The 15,494-nt window shown below is 44.3% G+C and overlaps 1 protein-coding gene, 2 long non-coding RNA genes and 1 pseudogene across 7 annotated transcripts; 3 read left to right on the forward strand and 1 right to left on the reverse strand.

Annotated features, from left to right (window-relative positions):
• The first annotated feature begins 5,414 nt into the window (after window positions 1-5,414).
• Window positions 5,415-7,473, forward strand: LOC136509342 (uncharacterized). 4 transcript variants are annotated; one of them, XR_010772314.1, is made up of 5 exons: window positions 5,415-5,580; window positions 5,665-5,788; window positions 5,884-6,019; window positions 6,588-6,696; window positions 7,075-7,473. It is a non-coding gene; the product is annotated as an uncharacterized lncRNA (long non-coding RNA). The 4 variants fall into 4 exon arrangements; XR_010772316.1 differs by having other exon boundaries at window positions 7,102-7,473; XR_010772313.1 differs by having other exon boundaries at window positions 6,600-6,696.
• A 741-nt stretch (window positions 7,474-8,214) lies between these two features.
• Window positions 8,215-9,457, forward strand: LOC136507282 (protein ALP1-like; annotated as a pseudogene).
• Window positions 9,458-9,768: 311 nt separating this feature from the next.
• Window positions 9,769-10,688, reverse strand: LOC136507283 (glutathione S-transferase T3-like). Its single transcript, XM_066502055.1, has 2 exons — window positions 10,446-10,688; window positions 9,769-10,368 (listed from the first exon to the last, which is right to left on the reverse strand). The coding sequence occupies exons 1-2, from the start codon at window positions 10,686-10,688 to the stop codon at window positions 9,769-9,771; spliced, it is 843 nt and encodes a 280-aa protein (XP_066358152.1).
• A 3,204-nt stretch (window positions 10,689-13,892) lies between these two features.
• On the forward strand, window positions 13,893-15,494 carry LOC136506468 (uncharacterized). Of its 2 annotated transcripts, none has more exons than XR_010771617.1 (3): window positions 13,893-14,938; window positions 15,048-15,154; window positions 15,362-15,494. It is a non-coding gene; the product is annotated as an uncharacterized lncRNA (long non-coding RNA). The 2 variants fall into 2 exon arrangements; XR_010771618.1 differs by having other exon boundaries at window positions 15,232-15,456.

Consider the following 15,494-nt stretch of genomic DNA (forward strand, 5'->3'; position numbering starts at 1 on the left):
ACAAGATAGAGCAAGATTTAATTAAGAAAAGATCTTAAACTTGTTTCATATTTTTCTGAGCTAAAACAAAATTTCTAAAAATTAGGGTTTTAGTTGCATAACTTTTCCGAAAAATGTATTTGGATTTTGTTTGGATAGAAAAAATGTATCCATACTTTTTTTATTAAGTAAAGTCGGCTATCAAATTATCAATGTAGTCCAATCTACTTCTCTTGTGACTGAAGTTGAAGAGAAAAAAATTGTGCTTTTGAGCAAAGCTGAAGAGAGGTCTTTTATTTATTTTATTTCAAAACCCGCTAAGGACTCTAGGTCCTGGCGTAGAGAGCCGAGGAAGGCTCGGCCTGGCCAATGCTCGGGTTTAAAGGTGGCAGACTACCAGTGGCCCCGAGCCACTGCTGGCCTGACGATTCGGGCTCGTGATCGTCCGGTACTACGGGTGGATCGCCTCGTGCTCCTGATTCCTGAAGCCCTGCTCCCTTGTTGTGAAGATTTTTGTCCCATCCTCTCTTGTCGCTTGCTGTGACTGACACCATAAGCAATAGCATGCCTGGATGGGGATGGCACCCATGTGCATAGTTGGCCAGGCAGCCCGAGCCCGTCGGCCCAGCCCAAGGCCTGGTTTTTTGGCCCAACCTAAGCACGGCCCACCACGGAGGCTAGCAGGCCTAGGTTGGCCCGACCTAGAGCAGCAGGTTGTGCCTAGGCCTGACCCCAGGCATGTGGGCTGGCACGGCATGGCCTGCTATAGAGCAGTCGGCCCGATGATGGCCTAGCCTGCCAGCGCCCCCCTTGCCGCCCCGCGCCGCGCCCCGCCCCCGCATATAAGCGGCTCCCCAGTCCCCCCATCGCCTCGCCTCCTCAGTCCTCACCTCTCCACTCTCCCTCCTTTCCCGCTCCGTAGTCAGCAGTTGCCTCGCCTCCTCGTCCGCTCCGCTCTCCGCTCCAAACCCTAACCCTAACCCTAATCCCCAGTTCCCTACTCACTCGCCGTGGCGTAGCCAAGCCCCGCTCACCCAGTCGCCTCGGCCTCGCCGGTGGCCAGCTCCATAGTCCGCTCCCAACCCTAACCCTAATCCCCACTCACTCACTAGCTCACCGTGGCACAATCTCTGCTCCCTCTCTTGCCCACATCAGCCGCATCCATGATCTGGTGAATCTGAGCTCTCTCTCATGATCTACTGATCTCGTCTGTCGTCCCTGACTCCAGTGACCTCGATCCGCCTCTCCTCCCTTCTCCCTCTCTCCTCCCTTCTCCCTCTCTCTTCTCTTGCTCTTGGTGAACTATGTGAGTTTGTGATCGTGTTCCCGTCTGTCCCTCCTCTGCCGTTCGCCATCGTTTCTAATCAGTCTCTCTCCTCTAGGTGGCCCTCATCATCTCTGGCACCGGGCTCCAGTTATGCAAGTACTCTGCTAACCCTAACCCTAACCCTAACCCTAACCCTAGATCTATCTTCTCCACTTCTTATGTCTCTTCCACTGACTCTGGATCTGTACCTCTATGGCTCTATCTCTCTGACTCTATTTTTCTCCTCCATGCAGGTTGGTTGCCGATGCCTCATCGTCCTCTTCCTATGGCATAGACCAGGCATGGCGGCTGCATGCACCGTTGAGGAACAGTGCTGGAGATAAGCCGTCCACGGTCAAGGTCACCACGATGGATGACAATGATGTCGTCTATCCACTCACTAGCAACAATGACCTAATCGCAGCAGGGCTGCTCCGAGAGGACGATGACAACATTCGTGACGATGCTACTGTGTTGTTGGGTATCGATATCGGTAGCGGCTCTGCTCCGATCGATCTAGACGGTGGTGGAGGGGTGGAGCCAACGCCATCGGCAATGGCGACAGGGACACCGGTCGGCTCCAATAGCACAGATGGTACCTCATGCCTTGGTAAGCATAAATCTGGTGTCTAGGTTGATTTTGATGAGATCTATAAGACTGTGAATGGTCAAAAAGTTTGAACTGCTGCTATCTGTAAAATGTATAAGAGTAGATTGTCTGCTAGATCTTCTGCTGGCACTAGCCATTTGATTAGGCATTAAAAATCTTGTAGGAAAAAGGTTGATCATGCTGCTAGGGTTCAGTCTAGGCTTTCTTACAATCCTAATGGATCTGTGCATAATTAGGACTATAATCCTACTATTGCTCACTCTGAGTTATGTAGGTTAATTGCTAGGCTTAACCTTCCATTAGGTATAGGTGGGTCACAGGCATGGGAGGATTACATTGTTCTTGCTCATAATCCTAGGTTTGCCAAGGTTTTTAGAAGACCACCACTAGAGATCTTGGTAAGTTGTTTACTGAACACCATGATAAGCTTAAGAATTTTGTGTTGCCTACTGCTTCTTCTATTGCTTTGACTTCAGACATTTGGTCTGGTAATGTAAGGAGGACTATATTAGTGTTGTTGCTCACTATGTAAATACTAATTGGGAGTTATAGAAAAGGGTTATTGGTCTTAGGCTGATTGAGGTTAAACATTCTGGTGAAAATGTTACTGAAAGAATTGCTGCTGTGGTTGAGGAGTATTGTCTGATTGACGAGATTTTCTCTATCACTTTAGACAATGCTTCTTCTAATGCTAGGGCTATGAACACTTTGACACCTCTATTTGCTTGTTACTTGGGTCCTGATCCTTCACCTGATCCTTTGGATCCCAGTAACCGTAAGTACAGACTTGTACATCAACGTTGTGCTTGTCATATCATTAATCTCATTATAAAATCTAGATTAAAGAGGTTGAAACCTTACACTGAAGATTTTAGAACTGCAATTAACTTTTTAAATTCCTCTAAACAAAGAATTGCATTGTTCAAGGAATACTATAATGCTAAGGGTGTTAGACCTAGAAAGTTTGGCTTGAATATGGATGTTAGATGGAATTCTACTTACCTTATGCTTAAACACTTGGTTCCATACAAGAATGTCTTTTCTGTGTTCATTAATTCCCATTATGGTTCATAATTGTTGACTACAAATCATTGGTATTTTGCTGAGAAGTTATTGGAGTTCCTGGAACTCTTCTATGACTCCACTTTGTACTGTCTAGTGTTTATTATCCTACAAGTCCACTTGTTCTGCACCATATCCTAGAGATTGCTTCTCATTTGCATGCATGTGAAAAAGAGCATAATCTAAGAGCTATTGTATTACCTATGAAGCTTAAGTTCCTTAAATATTGGCAGGACATACCTATGTTATATTCATATGCATTCATTCTTGATCCTAGAGCTAAGATGAGAGGTTTCTTTAATGTGCTGCAATTACTTGGTGAATACACTAGTTCTAAGTACAGTTCATACTATGCTGATGTTAAAACTGAATTGTATAAACTGTTTAACAAATATGAGAGCAAGTTTGGTGCAGCTAGGTCTCAAAGGGTTGCACAACCATCACATCATATAGGTAAGAAAAAGCAGGCCTAGGGAAGAATCTTTGGTCATGGATCAGGTGTTGTTGGTCCTTCCCCTCTCCCTGCCACTTTATCTTCATCTACTTCTGTTGTTTCTGAGTTATCAGCTTACTTAGACAGTGACAATGTCACTTCTTATGAGGATGATTTTGACCTGCTTCTGTGGTGGCGTGACCACAAGCTAACCTTTCCAATCCTATATATAATGACTAGACATATTCTATCAGTTCCTGTATCTACTATCTCTTCGAAGTCTTGTTTCAGTTTGACAGGTAGGATAATTGAGGAACGACGGCGGCGCTTGTCACCAGAGACTGTGGAGATGATAACTTGCTTAAAGGACGGGGAGTTAGGAGAAAAAGGAAACAACATGTTATTAACAACCAAGAACTTGAAGACTCATTCCAGAACTTGTACCTTGATGAAGATGGACCTGCTGGTGGTGCTCCCGGTACTTAGTGAGGTACTAAGGTTGAGACTTGCCTCCTGAGTGTGTGTGTGTGTGATCTGTGACTGTAAAAGGGTGTGTGTGACTCAGTGACTGTGAAAGACTTGTCTATCATTTGAACAATGGTTAATTAAGAGCTGGTTGTACTCTTTTTTCCTTTCTAGGGTTTCTCACAAGGGTGAGTTTTACCTAGAAAGATTTTTAACGATGCAGCATTGCACTAAACAACTCATTTTGGTTATTTCTGTTGTCTGTCGACTTTGGACTTTGATTCTGTGAATCAGTGAATGTATGAAACTGTGATCTATGAATGTATCGGACATTTCGACTTCAATTCTGTGAATGTATGAAAATGTGTATCAGACAAGTTTTGGACTTTGATTTTATGAATGTAAGAAACTGTGATGATGTATTGATGTGAAATGTGAATGTATAAATTATAAAACTGTGAACTGTTATCTGTTTGTGAAATTATGAATGCAAAGGGTAATAGGCCGCGGGCTGACAAGGCCCGTGATTTTGGCCGTACTTCGTGGGCCGGCTCGATACGGAAATCGGCCCATAGGGCCTTGCCTGAGCCGAAGGCTAGGCCCATGGGTCTATGAGGCACGGCGTGCCATGCCGACCCGTTGGCTATCGGGCTGTGCTGGCATGGGTCTATGCCAGGTCAGCCGGTTGGCCATATATACCCGTGTGTTCTGTTTCTTGGACGGGGCCCCACACATGCACGATCACGAAGTTGCCGCTCATCCTGCATCCGGCGGCCGGTGGGCGAGTGGCGACCGGCAAGTGAGAGAATGAGAAGCTGCGACGACCCGGTGCACCGTCACGTGAGTACATGAATATTCCTTGAAACAGTACCGATTTGGTTGCATGTTATAGAAAGTGATCACCTTTGCACTACAAAAATCCCAATCTTCCATTTTGGACAAGAAGAAATCAATAATCTTTCCATCCAACTTACTTCCCATAAATTGAGTAGCATAATCCTAGCAACACCTTATAATATCGCTCCGGTATCCTCAATCTTCCTTCCGCTAAAATCAAGTTCGGTACAATCATAAAAGAAGCCAAGAACATATATAGTTGATCCCTCAACGTGTAATGAAAAGCTTTGCTTTCACGTGCTCTAAAAAGGTTTGCCAGTCTGTGATAAACAAATCAGATTCGGATGCATGGAATCCGTCGACTCTCCTTGCTCCCTCCGTCAACCCTTGCCAACTCCGCTCGATTCGGTAGCCGCTCTGCTCCACCGCACCCATTGCCCCACCTGCTCCAACCGCTGCCACCGCCTCCTCCCGCATCTGGATATGACCACCAGCGCGGTACGCGGTCGAGCTCGGAAGACGCGGCGAGACATAGGTTAGATGCGCACAGCGATCAAGGGCAGGGGCGTCGGTGCTCCGCAGGTCGGCTCACGCCTTCGGTGTGCGCAACATCAGGCGGGGGTGGGAGCGGCGGCCAGAGGACGGGTCGCGCACACTCCTCGACTCCTCCGCTTGCCTGTTGCACCGCCGTGGGCCACGGCGGGCCCATCACCGCATCGTCATCTCTCTCACGCCGCATCCCCTGGCGTCGGCGGCTTGCACGTTCGTTTCCGGCACTACCTGCCAACCAGGACGATACACAGGTTGTGCATCCCCATCCCTCTGTGGCTCTGCCTAACTGTGCCTTCATTCGTCCACGGCCTTGGGAGTTCGGAGCTTCAGGACCAAGTGATTTACCTTGATTTCTTCTTCAATTGATGTATATATCTGTTCTTGGATTGGTGTATATATTTCTTGCTCTTTGTGTTTCAGATCGTGTATCTTGCCTGCTCGACGTTGTCCATGAGCAGTGCCCTCCCTGCAGGTGCTGCTCACAGAACGCGACCGTAGCGCGCACCATGTGTTTGCTTCGTTGCCTCAACCAACACCTACCCTGGTTCGTTTAGTACTATCTAATTTGCTGCACCCTGCTTTCAGTTTCAATATTGGGGCTGAAGGGATGCCGAGTTACTCACCAATGTGTTTTGATAGGACTTTGTTGGTCTGCATTGGCACACACAGAATTCCTAATGCGAAGACATCAATCATCCCAAAACAAGTTTTTTTTCTCCCATTGCAGCTCAAGGCTGTTGTAGACAGACTTAGTGAACCTCAACAGCAGTTTCAAGTAAGTCACCTTATTCTCAAAGGCACACTATTAAGGTCCTTCTCTTTGCTTCTTTTGTTTGGAAACCATGTTACGCTATGCATGCATGACCAAAGAAATTTCTCTTTGTTGTCAATGCAATCGGTAACTATTTAGCTATCAGGACTCAGGATACTTCTGAGAAATGCCCAAGTGTTCATTATGTTATATCTATTGAGGTCGTCTGATTTCTAGGCACTACTGCTCTCACATAATACAACAATGGAAGCATACATAACAGTGTCCATGCCCCAGCTAAAAGAAGGGACTCTATACCACGCTTCGAATTTTTTCAGGTTGTCAATGCTCACACATAGAACTCAACTATTGAGCACCCTTATCTGATATAAGCTTCATTGCCCATACAAAGGTATATAGGATCAAAACCATGGTGCCTCATTTACATAAGTATGCTTATTGCTTTACTCTGCTACATACTTCTACAAATTTTAGTTTACTTTAATTGTAATTTTCTATGTGTATATCCAACTATGTCGATGTTGAAGCTCTACCTGACAATTATTTGTCTTTTGGTTGCTTCATATATAAGTTGTATCTGCAGATACAATTGGTGTTGTGATGAGTTGTACTCATGTAAGACTCAAAAAGATCAAGGCAGGACCAAACCCACTTTGCAATGTGCATCTTGTTGATCAAAGGTATATTGTTCAAAAAATCATAAGGTATATTTCCTGCTGCAATTAGTAGATTATTTTCTATAGAACTTCTTTTATTGTTATTCCCTTGATTATAATACTGCGGGCACACTTTTTGATTGCTCTTTGGCAGCAAAGGGCTCCCAACTTGAATGTTGAATACTATATATATGGACATGGCATCTTGTGAACCAGTCGGTTTCCTTTTTATTAGTCAGGTTGCATGTTTATCTCAATTTTTCAAGTGTGGTGGACAAAAATGCTCTGGTAGTAGGCACAGGTGGAGGATCCATGTCACCTTTTTCATCACATAAATTTTCCATACACACAGATAGTAATTCCTGTCGATTCTTTCATTTCGCTGTTCCTCTTACTGAACAGGTATGTATCGCCTTTCCATCGTTGCAGCGGAACATACAGTCCCGGCAAACGAAGCGGATCCATGTACCACACAGTTGGTTTCCTTCGATAGAATAGCAGAAAATTTTACTTGAAAATACCGGTCAGTGCGGTAATTGCTTGTGACGGTGGACCTCGTGCGTTCTTGCCAACCCAGATCATAACTCTATGAAAGACAGTTGGAGCTTCAGCTCAAGAATAGGCATCATCTATCAAGTTCATACCATTTGAGGCATTCTAAACATGCCTTTGCGCTATTTCCCCCTGCATTTTACCTCATTTTTACTTTGCTCTATAGATTTAGAGTTCTATAATATGTGCCACCAGTTCCCTGTCCATTGCCGTTGTGACAGCGATCCACTAGCCAGCCTGTGCGCTTTGAAGGCGATAAACTGTTTCATTTTCACGCTCTATGGATTTTATATGTTTCTGCAGGTTCGATCGAGACAGAGATGCCACTACATAGGTAACCTTAGAGCATCTCCAACCGAACCCTCAAATTTTGAACCCCTATCCTTGAAAGTAGGGCTCCCTCATCCAGATTCCATCCCCTACTTAGCTGTGAACTCCATCCGATCCCTCATATTTGCCTCCCTACTTTCTTCCACCTCTATTTTATGCATATCTTGTAACTAACAAATCAACCATTTTTAACAGCTATATTTTCAACATTTATACTTTTGATTAATGGCTACATTCCAATGGCCATTTTTTGTAATGACAATTTTTTCAACGTCTCTTTTTTAGAAGTCCATATTCCAGCAAATTTGTTGCAACGTCTCTATTTCAAACGGCTCTATTTCAAACAAATCTATTTCCAACGGCTCTATTTCGAACGGCTCTATTTCAAATGGCTCTACTCCAAACTGCTATATTCCAACGGCTCTTGATTTTATCTTTATATATGCTTGCACACTCACCTGGTTCATACACCAACTCATTCGTTTTTTGCTCCTTCTCTACTCTGTTGTTCCTTCTCCACCAGAAATGAGTCGTCTCTCTCGCTTAGATTCATCCTCATCTTTAGATGATGATGATGAGCCTGAGTTCATCCTTAGTGCATTACACCAAGCCCACACTCAATATCTAGCTTTGAATAATCCACGTTGGGGAGATTCTATACCTGGCCGGAACTATATTCATAGAGAAAGAGAAAGTGGCCATTTTAGACTCTACAATGACTATTTCTCGGAGCATCCAACCTATGGGGAATCTATATTCCGACGCAGGTTTGCAAATATCTTGGTCAATTCATTTGCCCTCTTTTCTCATGCTCTTTCTATGTGTAAGTTTTTTTATTCTCATTTCTTTGCTCAGGTTTAGAATGGCCCGTCCTCTGTTTCTTCGCATAATGCAAGCTATAGAACAACATGACAATTATTTTGTGCAAAAAAGAGATAGATGTGGACGACTTGGGTTATCATGTTTGTAGAAGGTTACTGCAGCATTGATGATGATCAGTTATGGAGTACCGGCAGATTTTATAGATCAATATATTCGCATTGGTGAAAGTACGGCCCTAGAGAGTCTTAAAAGGTTTGTTATAGCTGTAGTCGAAGTGTTTGGAGGTGAATACCTAAGATCTCCAAATGAGCATGATACTGCCAGATTACTTGCAATAGGTGAGCGCAGAGGTTTTCTAGGAATGCTTGGTAGCATAGATTGTATGCATTGGCAATGGAAAAACTGCCCTGTGGCATGGCATGGCCAATATACCGGTCATAAGCGTGAGCCCACTATCATCCTTGAAGCTGTTGCTTCCAAAGATCTCTGGATTTGGCATGCTTTTTTTGGTTTGCCAGGGTCTCTCAATGATATCAATGTTCTTCACCGTTCACATCTTTTCTCCAAGCTAGCCGAAGGGGAGGCTCCTCAAGTTAATTTTACCATCAATGATCATAATTATACAATGGGGTATTATCTAGCAGATGGTATATATCCCAAGTGGGCAACATTTGTGAAGACCATAACTAATCCGCATGGCAATAAGAGGAAATACTTCGCCAAGGCACAAGAAGCAGTACGGAAGGATGTGGAATGAGCCTTTGGAGTTTTACAAGCTCGTTTTGCCATTGTTCGTGGGCCAGCTCGTAGCTGGGATAAAGAAACACTTAGAGAAATTATGACAGCTTGTGTCATTATGCATAACATGATAGTCGAAGATGAGCGAAATAAAGAAGACGACTTCCACTATGAGGGTATTGGCCAGCTAGTGAGACCTACACAGCGTGAAGTTCGTAATCGCACACATGAGCTACATGAGTTCATGCAAGCTCATCACAATATTAGAAACATGGAAACCCACAGCCAGCTTAAGGAGGACCTAATTGAGCATATTTGGCAACATCATGCAGACTTGTATTAATCATGTACCATGTACTTTATTGAGGCTTGTAGTCATCATTTTACTATGTAATTTAGCACTATATAATTTATTCAGGCTTGTAATCATGTACTATGTAATTTATTATTGAGGCTTGTACTCATCGTTTTATTAAGCATGCACCATGTATCGTGCCTTCTATTTAAAGACACACATAGCTCATAGTCCACATATAGAGGCAACAAGAATTAAACTTAGTGGTTCGGACATATTGTTCTTACATAGGTCCTACAACAATACTTAAATGACACGATGTCCCACACACATAATGCCCCACACATATAGCTGTCATCTCAAAGTGTTCCACCACCAAGACGAGCAATGATCTGATCTTGCATTGTCTTGTAGAATATTTGTTGCCGCTCACTCAAAGAACTAAGATCCATATTCATCACTTTCTCATCGTCCTGCCTTTGTTTCAGTTGTAGTTCTCGTTGCTTCAGATCAAGCTTCCTATTCTCTACTTCTTGCTTCAGTTCAAGCCTTCTAGTCTCTACAGCTAATCTTTGATCATTACGCTGTTTTTTCCTAATCTCTCTCAACTCTTCGGCCTTCTCTCTCTTGAGCCACATATTTTCCATTGCTTCCATGTATAGGTTTTCTCCATGAGCAACAAGATTTTTACCTCGGTGATCTTTCTCCTTCTTCTTACCGATAGGCCTACCTTTCCTTGGTGAAGTATGGCTGGGACCCTGCTCTTCATCACCAAGATGACTTTCATTGGTTTCAGGAGTACATGACCTTGGACTTTCCCTAGAAGATGACTTCTGTTTTTTTACAGGTCTTTGGTCAGTCCACTTTTGTTCATGCTGCAATACATTCCAGCAATGCATCAATAAAAACGATCTTTTTTTCTCATCTTTCTCCTTGTACATTTCAAGTGCTTGTTGTATCTACACAATTTAATATGTGTTAGTAACCATGAATGCACATATACATTTCTAACAAATTGAAAGAAAATGCCTCTTACCTCATCTTGTTCAGTCACACCGCTTTGGTTTCTATTTTGAATCGCTGTTAACCATCCACAAAATCTGTTAACACTTTCATTAATGATACCCCAGCGATGAGAGAGAGAACTAATATTACGATCAGATTGAAAATCCTTGTGCTCATGGAAGTAATCATGAATTCGTTGCCAATAGGTAGCACGAGGTTGGTCGACGCCTTGAACTGCATCCAAGCTTACTTCTAGCCATGCTTCCACCAACATGTTATCCTCTTTTAAAGTGAAATTTTTTTATCTCTTCTTGCTTCCTTTCGTAGACTGAGAGGCTTGTTCAACAATATTCTATCCTTCAGGTGAGATACCAAAATAAGACCCTGTGCCACATTGGCCATTTCCATCTTCAGGTGAGATACCAAAATAATCAACCTCGGTGTTTTCTACATTGCTCCCAAAATGGTACTGCCGATATTTCAGATGAATGCAAAGTTGTTGGAGATTTCCACAGCAAAAACTAAGGAACGAGCACAGATGAGCAAAGCACAGATGAGCTAAATGAATTGCAGCCAAATTGGTGCTTAAAGGCTGCTGCCTAGTACAAGACAGCAATCTAAATAAGAGCATCACACTCCCACAATCCCAGTAGCAGCATTCACTCTTGACACGGTTGAGCATTCAAGGCGGCACAGAAGCATGGGTCGAATTCCCCCGAGACTGAACAGATCAGAGCCGCGGCAAGACCAACAAACAACAACAGTGGCGTTAGTCCCCAAGGGGCAGCAAGATTTTGTGAAGAGAAGGAGGCCATGCGAGAATCATCAGATCCGGATGCGACGATCGCCTGCTCAACCCCCCAAAACTAACCAAAATCGAGAAGCACAGATTGACAACAATCCAGAGAAGCCGAGATTTCGAGACACCGCGAGAAGAAGGAAGAAGATGAAAAAAAATCCCGCATCACAAATCCACCACCAACAATCGACAGAAGAGGGCGAGGAGGAGGGGCCAGGGGGCAGGCAGTAGCGCGGCGGAGCTTGCTGACCTGCCCAACCAGCGCACGAGCAGTGCTCGCTGCTCCAACCGACCATAGCTGATCTATCTTCTCCCCACGATGGGATCTAGTAGATGTGGTCTCTCTCTCCTCGTCTCTACAGCTACTAAATACAATTGGAGGATGGGCATACCTGGTCGACGATGGAGCCGGCACGGCAACGTCAGAGACCGGCGGCGTCGACGCAGAGTAGGCACGAGCGGAGATGTCCGAGCGTGCGTAGGCTCACGGCGGTTGCTCCCGCCGTGGATGAGGGATCTCGTGCGGTCCCCTACATGTGAGGGATGGGAGGCGATGGATGAGGGTCTCTCATCGGGTGGGAGTCGGATGAGGGATCGGTTGGAGAGCTGTTTTTATGGTTTGACCCTCAAAAGATGGATAGGAGGCTGAGTGAGGGATCGGTTGGAGATGCTCTTAGTTGCACATAAGAACTTTCCTTTCTTATGTATGAACTTGTATAGCATATACATTTTTCTTTTTGAAGATTGTAAATATAAGCAGCATATCAATGCATTAATAAACTTGGAACACGGTACTGTATCAATAGCCTCGCAGCATATCAGGGAAGCAGAATCTTTGCACGTGTTTAGCTTGCACAGGGATAAATATGAGTTCCATTTTTTCATATGAGTTATTATATATTTATATGTATTTCTTTTCAAGTTAATTTTTTCATTGGATGCGTGTCCATGCCTTTTAAATTGATGCCCCTAACATGACCTTCCTATCCTGCACTGAACATACCTGCTACTGAATTTGCCACTGACCCCTGTAAGACTGCTACTTAGAATTGGTACCCATGTGTAGGACCATAGAGGATTTCCTGATCTAATCTAATATGTAACCCTTGTGGCAACATTTTTCTCAGGTTCTTCATCATGCCCAACTCAGCAGTGCCCTTGTGAGTCTGCAGCCCAACAATGGTGGGCATTATATCAGCGACGATCCATATGTCATATTGCCTTTCATCACATATTGGAAGACCATTTGGTGTATGTATATGTGATAGAGTGCATGCATATATATGCCATATATGTGTACTCCAAACGATTGTACTATGTTTTATTAGTTACGGGCTACAAATTCCTTGCATATTGCCTTGACCATGGAATTCGTATTCATTTCAGTCAATATAATATTTCCACCCTTAATTGTTTGCTTGCCCACCACTAATCTATAGTTCTATCTATTACCAGGACTATTATGTTATTGGTATTAGGTTCATTTTTCGAAAACCTCAATAGGTCATTATGGTACACCATGATGAGACAACATGTGGTTACGGGCACATTTTTTTACGGGCACAGCGGAGCGCGCCTTTCGCCCTAGTAGTAGTTGCTGCGGCAAAAATAGAGGAACGTCATGGTCTCAATCCTACAAATTGATCGACTAAGGGTCCGTTTGGTTGAGCTGTGGCTATGGCGAAAAGCTGCGGTGGGGTGTGGGCTGTGAGCTATAGAAAAACGGTTGTGGGCTATGAGCTGTGAAAAGCTGAAAGGTGTCTGGTTGAACAAGTATACATTATACTTTCTATCTCTCTCTTGAAACAACTATGAAAGAGTACTTTATTCCACCTATTTTGAAAAACAGAAAGCCAAAAGATAAAAGCAGGGTTTAAGGATATTTTTTATCAAAATCTCTATTTTTGTCAATAAAAAAGGGTATAGAGAGGCTATTGGAGTTGCTCTAAGATTATGTTATGGTCCTCATATATAATCATGTGGCCCACCTTCCATCATGGGCAATGCAGGGTATTCCCCTGTATTCCATGCAATACCCAAGATTTTGCTAGTTATGAAAATAAATATACAATTTTTTTGAGAACCTGAAAACATATCTCTATATAGGAATCCTGCTTCCAAAAGACGGGTAGCGGATCGGGCCACGTCGCCCGTTAGACCTTGAACCGTTGGATCTGGCCAAGACGCGATATGGAACGTCCGATCGTGGATCGGGCGGGTCCCCGTCCGTCGCACCCGGTAACAATCCTGTCGCATCCTCTCGCTTCGTCTCGAATTCTCGATTCGGCCTCGCCCACCTCGCATGCATTCGCACCGCACCTCCCTCCTCCTCCCGGCGTGGGCCGGGTGCGGACGCGGCGTTCTCGGCGCGGATGGCGGCCCAAGTGGCCCCGGCGTGGGCAGGGGTGCGGGCGCGGCGGCCCCGACGAGCCCAGCGTGAGCGGGGGTTCGAGCGTGGTGGCTCTGGCCACCTCGGAGCAGGTGGGGGCGCGGGCAAGGCAGCTGCGGCCGCCCCGACGCGGGCGTGGGGCTCGGGCGTGCCTGCCCCGGCGGCCCCCCTCCCACGGCGACCCTGGCGCGGCGTCCCCAGGCGGCGCTCCAGGCAGCGAAAGGCGCCAGCGGCGGGTCGGGTGGATGCCGCAGGCAGGCTAGTAGCGCGATGCTTCGAGCCGAACGCACCCCTTCGAATGCTTCTTAATGTGAATCTAAGGCAGGTTTGTTCCTTTGTCCTCTCCAGAAGATGGACAGTACAAGCTAATAAGAACTTGCACATTTGTACTAATCCATGCAGAAAACTGTGAAAATCGTAGGAAAATAATTATAGATCCAAAGAATGTGAAATTAATTTTTTTAGATTCATAACTTTATACTCTACCCATGGAAAATATGTTTGCATATGTTACTCAAGCCAAATTTTCTTTATTTATTACAATGTGCAGAATTTGATAAATGCAAAATAAATTCCCTAGGGCTCTACAAATTGCAACACCAATTTTATTGGATCTGTTGTGATGTGGCTCTGCCTGGAGAAATGCATATGCACAACCATCTTTGCATTATAATGATTTATATGCTTTAGTTGCCTTATGTTGCGAAAAATATTAAATTTTTGTAGACATTAAATATTATCTTTGCATTATGTCCTATTGAATAGTTTGACAAAGAACTAGACTCATACTTTATCGGAGTGGTTTGGTTTAGCAAGTGTAGAACCTAGGTAATAGGATTAACTTCTAGCTTAGCTCCTGGAAGCTTGCTTTTCATGAGCACACCGAGCCACAGACGTAGCTCCCAACAAGGCAGGCGCAGCCCACCGACGAGGCGATGCCAGTGAATTCGGCGGCTGGAATTGCTACTGCTCTGCCTCCCGTTGCCTCTGCATCTCCAACCATGGGTCACCCCAACTGAGTGTTCGTCGTATTGCCGCTCATGCCGTAGCGCTCGTAGCTGCATTCGTGGGGTTGGGTTGGGCGCAGCCCTACCGTGCTACCACACATCTTGCAGGTAATGTCTTCAGGCTCTGATGATGGACACTCGTCGCTCTCTGATGTGGCAAGATTTTCTTTTTGTTGAGTTACAAAGATGGAATTTCATGGAACATCAGGACAAGGAAACATAAGTGGGGTCAAGAAATCTAACGAGATGTAATCTTACATTCTGAGTCACAATCTCTTGACAGCCCTCGAGATTAGGATTGTGGCAGCAATGACCTTGAACGAAAACTGGTGAAATTCTATTATATCTTATCAGCCTCCTTTTTCTTTTCTTTTTTGAGAAGTTATTTAGAAACATACTTTCTGTAGACCCACTCTTAAATGTGTATTGTTCTATCAGATAATAAGCACACAACCTCTTCAAACGACATTGAAAAGAGAGCCAAATGTAATGGATGACCATAACAGAGAATTGAAGAGGCAAACGGTCAAATGATCAGTCACAATGTAAGAGTCATTTCCTGCACTCCTTTATGAATATTTTGAAATGCAAGATGCTAATATGATCCTGAACACAAATACAGAATAAACAACCATGGGTCCATGGTCAGCACCTGAAAATGTGAATTTTGTCATCCTTTCCAAGTCACTGAGATTGGTCTTGCAGAACTTTAATGTATACTTGAAGAATCTAATCCAAACTATAACTTATAGTGTACTGGCTCTTTGTCATATTATCTGAATGGGGAGCCGGTAGAAGCTGACCAAACATGGAAATCAAATGTTCAGCATGTCCACGAAAAATGCATTGAACAATATGTTCCTGTTAACTGTCATGATATTTCTG

The sequence above is a fragment of the Miscanthus floridulus genome, chromosome 15 (assembly GCF_019320115.1).
Source record: "Miscanthus floridulus cultivar M001 chromosome 15, ASM1932011v1, whole genome shotgun sequence".
Classification (NCBI taxonomy): domain Eukaryota; kingdom Viridiplantae; phylum Streptophyta; class Magnoliopsida; order Poales; family Poaceae; genus Miscanthus; species Miscanthus floridulus.